General features: G+C 45.7%; 1 protein-coding gene across 2 annotated transcripts in view; it reads left to right on the top strand.

Moving 5' to 3' along the window:
- Positions 1-337: 337 nt before the first annotated feature.
- The window catches only part of LOC142251111 (cytochrome P450 2F2-like), a 31,674-nt gene continuing 25,739 nt past the window's right edge, over positions 338-6,272 (top strand). The window contains exons 1-3 of one of the 2 annotated variants that reach the window (XM_075323627.1): positions 338-442; positions 3,963-4,140; positions 5,465-5,627. In XM_075323627.1, coding sequence (XP_075179742.1) covers positions 3,964-4,140; positions 5,465-5,627 — 340 coding nt within the window. In that variant the 5' untranslated portion in view covers positions 338-442; position 3,963. Of the gene's footprint in view, positions 443-2,674; positions 2,694-3,962; positions 4,141-5,464; positions 5,628-6,272 lie in introns of those variants that run through there. The other variant, XM_075323628.1, reaches the window with a different exon arrangement.

Here is a 6,272-nt window from a genome sequence, read left to right as displayed (position 1 = left end):
TGGGACCCTTCCTGGTATAATGTCCCCCATCCTAGGCTCCATCATGGTGTAATGTCCCACATCCTGGCATAAACCTCCTACTCGTGTCTACCTCCTGGTATAATGCCCCCCAATCTGGGCTCCTTTAGTAATAATGTCCTCTGTTCATCTGTAGTACATTTACTTTCCCCCACTCCCCGATGTGCAGCATTATTTTTTGATACCGCATTTCCTTTAATATTGGAGGGATTGGTCTGATGATCCTCCAACATCCACCCTCTGGCAGAGGTTTGGATGAGACATTGTGAAATCACTGATTTCGAGGAATTTATATTTCTTAATGTTCTGCCTCCCAGCACATACATGTGACTCCACGAGCTGAAGATCATTTCAAGCTTTCTATTGTGCGCTTAGAGAAAACTGCGCAAAGAAAGAAGATAGAATTCACATACCGAAGTCTAAAGTAAGTGTCCTGCATTTCTCTGTCAATGGTTTGTGTTACTTCTAATGATTAGGATTTATTATGCTATTATGTAGTCAGACTTATAATGCTCTTGTTTTCCTTATTATTATTTGTGTTGGGTATGTTCATGTATAACTCTGCAGTAAATGGGGTCATGGGCAAAATGTAGGACACCGTTTTTGTCATTTTGTTTACATTTTTCTCATAAATCCAATCAATCGTTACTATATAGTGCGCAAAAATGTGCAATATCGAAACAAAACTTCCTCTAAGAGGACAAGCAAGAATTAGCCATATCAACGAAAAAAGAAGACCCCAGCTCTCCAACTTCATCCAAGGTCAACAAGTACCGTTGAGGTTGAAACATTGGGCATCAACATCTCACGCGTTTCTGGTGTTTAAACTACTGATTAAGTAATTACATGTGTTTGAAAGTATAAATCCTTGTCCATTTCTGCAATATTTTTATGTATCACGAAGGGAGAATTGGGCACCTGAAAGGCATCAGATGTTCATGCCCACATTTATGTGGTTTTAATGTATGGATATATAGAGATGCGCAAACCCGAGGTTCAGTTTTTTTACCAAACAGACTTTAGAAAAAAAAAACAGATTTCGGGTGCTTTATGTGCTTTAAATGGAAAACCCTCGTCCACCCACCCCCGGAAGTGATCTGTTTATGGCTGGCTGCATGTGGATGGAGACCTGAACTGCCCAATTTATCTAAAGTCCGGCTGAACCTGCTGAAGTCCGGCTGAACCTGCTGAACTGGACTTCAACGAGTTCGATCATCTCTACTTATTTACTTTAATAAAGATTAAACTAATTTTTATTCAACTTGGGTTTGCCGCCCCTTTCCTCTGTTTGCATAATAACAAAGTTCCTTAAATTTGCATTTAGGAATCAAATGAAACATAAAAAAAAAAATGATGTACATGTGCTGCGTATGCTTAGCCACGTTTCCTCTGACCACAGTATGTGACATTGTGCTTCCTCTGAGAATGGCGCATGTTCCAGTGATGGGATCCACAGCTATCATATATTTTATAGTTACATTTAATAGATGAAATAAAATGGCTTTGTATGATAGAACTAATAGAATATTTAATGTTTACTGAATTGTGCAATAGCTTAAGTTTATTGAAATTTCTTCTTACTTTCGATGGCCAGATCTTGCATCATGTTCTGTTTTAAACTGTTGCATATTCAGTTTTGCTGTTGTCAGCGCTCTTATCACAAGTTTCTATCACAAGGGTGCAGCTTATTTTGGCAGTCTGGTTTCCAAAAAATGTTTAATATGTTTATTTATTATAAATATTTGCCAGCAATTATTGTCATTCTTCCCCATTGGCAGACTAGCTCTCTTATTTTTTTAAAGTGTTATAGAGAGCCGGTCATGCTGCTGCCACGTTTCTGAGTAATACATTCCTGGCTGCAATTATGCAGTGAGATTGTGACACCCCTGGACTATTTAGTTCGTCCCAGGGTTCTGCACAATCTGCCGTCCCTATGCAGGGCTCAAACCCCCATGGTTCTGGGTCTCTATCCTGCAGTACTGCCTCCACCAGCATTCACAAATCCTAGCTACACTTTGCACCACACCTGTCAGGCACACCAGTGGGCTGTTTAAGCAGGAATAGGGCCGGCCACCTAGGGGTCAGACAGGGAGGTGGGAGGTGTCAAGTCAGTTGAGTAATAGCCCTCGAACTGTGAGGAGCTCTGAGGAAGCTGGGAGTTGTATCTCCCAGGGGAGAAGTAAACTAGGTCGCAGACGGTGGTCTGGACCTAGAGGAGTTGGACCCCCGTCGTAGGGGATTGAGGCTAGGTGCCTGGAACCAGTTGAGGAGGACGGCCAGCAACCTGGTCCTACCACCAGTCCAGGACCGAAGGCACGGCGGGGTACACGGACCCTAGGTCGGGGAGAAGCTTCAGGCAACCTGGCAATTAACCTGCGGAGGACAGGGCCTTTATGGATTGTTCCCACCAGCTCAGAGATCGGGGGCACTAACGCATCGAGGGGGATAGGGCTTTCCTAACAAGCAGCCCACTGAAATCCCAAGCGTGAGCTCCTGAGTGCAGGCTCCCTCACTTAGCCATAGTGGGTAGCGGGCCCCGGACAGCTCCAAGCTACCGGGCCACAACGGACCACCGGCAATACTGCAGGGGACGGGACCCGGACGAGCTCCCCTCGAAAGGCAACGGCGTTCAGAGACTTGGTTTAGCCTGTTGTCAGCGTCTGCTTCATTGCTGAGTGAGTACCCGACTGACCCCTGCACTGCAATCCCTCATCACTATCCAGAGTCCCAGGGCCTTCCCCTACCCGTGGAGGGTAACGTCATCTTGCTGCCCCATTCCATCACCCCAGGTACTCCCAACGGCAGCGGCGGTACTCCCAATTACCGCACACCACGGGTGGCGTCACGAACTATACCAATCCCCTGTAAATACCCCCCTTTCACTTTAGAGTGTGGCCTCAGGCCCCCGGGTCCGGAGACCCTCGAGCCACTAGTAGTTACCTCCCCCGGATCCGAGCGGTTCGATCCGCTGCAGGGGCGGCACAAGATTCTGATTAATGCTGCCTTAGTTTCAGGAAGCATGAATCTAAGGACAGGTTCCCTTTAAAGGGGTTTCAACTACTTTGATATTGATGATCTATCTTCCTGATAGGTCATCAGTATCAGATTGGTGGGGTTCCAACACCCAGCACCATCACCAATCCACTAGCTGTTGGATGTTGACAGTGTAGAGAGCTGGAACTTACGTATACGGTTTATATCCAGCTAATCAATGGTGGTGTCTCATCTGACATTGATAACCTATTCTAAAAATGTCAATATCAAAGTAGTCAACAATGACAATACCTCAATGTATCTCCATTTCATCAGTAATAGGACTTATATTACCCATTCTTTTACCAAGCCCTTAACCTTGTGACACCATTGTCTTCTTACTCCTATATGAGTCTTCAAAGCCATGTCCCCTGTGATGAAACTTTTTGGGCATTCACAGAGGTTATAAAATAGTACAGGCAGTTATTAACTAGAATGACCCCTAGATGGCATTTTGGATAGTTTGAAGTGAACCTGGGTTTTGAAAACCTGACCTGTGACCTGTTGGCAACAAAGAACAGGGCAGACAAGGACGTAGTCACCAGAATGGTGGACCATGCAGTTGCTATAAGACCCATTGATAGAAGATGCCCAGACAAGGTCAGTGGGCTATAGGAACCTGCACATGGAACACAATTCCATAAGTTCCACAAAGTTGTAGGAAGTTAACAAAGTGATCATGGAAATAAATGGTGGTGAGGGAAAGGAAAAAAAGCAGAAAAGCCTTCCTACCTAGATGATTAGAGTTGTGGTAGTTTTAATTAGCCTCAGAAGACCCTTCATCCCTATGTTCATTGGAGACCATTGAACTTTGAGTTGTCTTTTCAGATCAGCCATAATTATGTACATGAATGTTATGGAAACAATTGGGAGTATTTTTAAAAATTCTTAATCTGAATTTCTGTCCACAGGATGGATTTCTACACAATAGTTACCGTCCTCTTGGTGATTCTCATTACTTGCGTGATGGCTAATTATAGTAAGATATTATTGGAGAAATCCAAGTTGCCTCCTGGACCGACTCCTCTTCCCATCATTGGCACTCTTCACTTGATGAATTTCGGTGATATTGTGAAGTCACTCATGGAAGTGAGTAAAGAAGGAAACAATCTCTCTGCATACAATAAAGGGTACTTTGCACACTACGAGATCGCAAGCCGATGGTAGCGATGCCGAGTGCGATAGTCCCCGCCCCCGTCGCAGCTGCGATATCTTGTGATAGCTGCCGTAGCGAAAATTATCGCTACGGCAGCTTCACATGCACTTACCTGCACTGCGACGTCGCTCTGGCCGGCGAACCGCCTCCTTCCTAAGGGGGCGGGTTGTGCGGAGTCACAGCGACGTCACACGGCAGGCGGCCAATAGAAGCAGGGGGGCGGAGATGAGCAGGACGTAAACATCCCACCCACCTCCTTCCTTTCTCACTGCAGCCGGGACGCAGGTAAGGAGATGTTCCTTGCTCCTGCGGCTTCACACACAGCGATGTGTGCTGCCACAGGAAGGAGGAACAACATCGTAACATCGGTCCTTCCGAAATTATGGAAATGACCGACGCTACACCGATTATACGATTTCGGCGCTTTTGCGCTCATTAATCGTATCAAAAACGATTTACACACTCCGATGTCGACAGCGACGCCGGTTGTGCGTCACTTTCAATTTGACCCCACCGACATCGCAGCTGCGATGTCGTAGTCGATGTCGTAGTGTGCCAAGTACCCCTAAGACTTCGTAAAGGAAATTGGCTGACAAAGGAAGGAAGTCGATACTTCTGTAGTCTCAAAGCTAGGCTGGACTCATACGAGTGTATGCCATCCGATGCGATATACTAATGACCCCCGGATCAGGCTCTGCTGCGAGTATGAGCCGAGTGTCATGCGACTGTGACCCGATCCTGCAATTGGGTCACAGCTGTGAAGCTGAGGGCGGGCACTGCAGAGGAGAGGGAGGGGTTAAACCCCCCCATTTCCTCCATTGTCAGCCTGTGCATATATCGCACTGCACTGGGATAACATCCGAGTGCAGTCTGATGTTTCTCTCACATCCATTCACTTGAATGGGTGCGAGAGATATGGCTCTCGCAGAAAATCGCAGCATGCTGCTATTTTTCTCGCATCCAGAATGTGGGTGCAAGAAAATCTGACCAACTGCTCGCCCTCATTGACTGACATGGCTCAGAGTGCAATGCGAGATTTTCTTGCATTGCACTCATCCGATTTCAATGCTCCTGTGAGCGTACCCCTATTGTGAGACTCTTGAATGGGACAAATAATTTATTCATAAGACATTTTGGCTTTTTAAATCTTTCTTAAATGTACATTCCCATAGAAAGCCAAAGCTTGGTTTTGAAGATAACTTGAATCCCATCTTCATTGTCATGTTGATGTCAAACTAATTCTCTGTTTTCTCCTAGTTGTCGAAAAAATATGGTGACATATTTACAATATATGAGGGGACCCAACCTGTTATTGTGCTATGTAGTTATAAAGCCCTCAAAGAAACTTTCATTGACAAAGCAGAAGAGTTCAGTGGTCGAGCCTATTATGCTTCATTCCACGACTTTACCAAAGGAGAAGGTGAGTATTGAGTCAGATATCGTTTACCAGTTTTTAGTCCTCTTATATTGCTTATTGCATTTTTTTTTCATCACACTTCTTGGATGTCGTATTACATTACTTTTAAGGATCCAGGACAATTAAATAAAAAGAATTATGGACATTGGCCAATAACTTGTAATTAAAGAGATTGCACACGTAAGGCTTAAGGCTGCTTTACACGTATCAATTTCTCGTGGATCGCATGTGCGATCGCACCCGCCCCCATCGTTTGTGCGGCACAGGCAATTTCATGCCCATGTCGCACAAACTCAGTAACCCCCGTCACACGTACTTACCTCCCGAACGACCTCGCTGTGGGCGGCAAATATCCTCTTCCTGAAGGGGGAGGGACGTTCGGCGTCACAGTGATGTCACACATCGGCCGCCCAATAGAAGCAGAGGGGCGGAGATGAGCGGGACGTAACATCCCACCTCCTTCCTTCCGCATTGCCGGCGGGACGCAGGTAAGCTGTAGTTCATCGTTCCCAGGGTGTCACACGGAGTGATGTGTGCTGCCTCTGGAACAATGAACAACCGGAGCACAGAAGGACGTTTGATTTTTTGAAAATGAGCGACGTGTCAATGAGCAACGATAAGGTGAGTATTTTTGCTCGTTCACAGTCG

This window comes from Anomaloglossus baeobatrachus, chromosome 9 (genome assembly GCF_048569485.1).
Source record: "Anomaloglossus baeobatrachus isolate aAnoBae1 chromosome 9, aAnoBae1.hap1, whole genome shotgun sequence".
In the NCBI taxonomy this organism is placed as follows: domain Eukaryota; kingdom Metazoa; phylum Chordata; class Amphibia; order Anura; family Aromobatidae; genus Anomaloglossus; species Anomaloglossus baeobatrachus.
The sequence above is the reverse complement of the archived record's forward strand: the minus strand, read 5'-3'. Positions and strand labels throughout refer to the sequence as shown.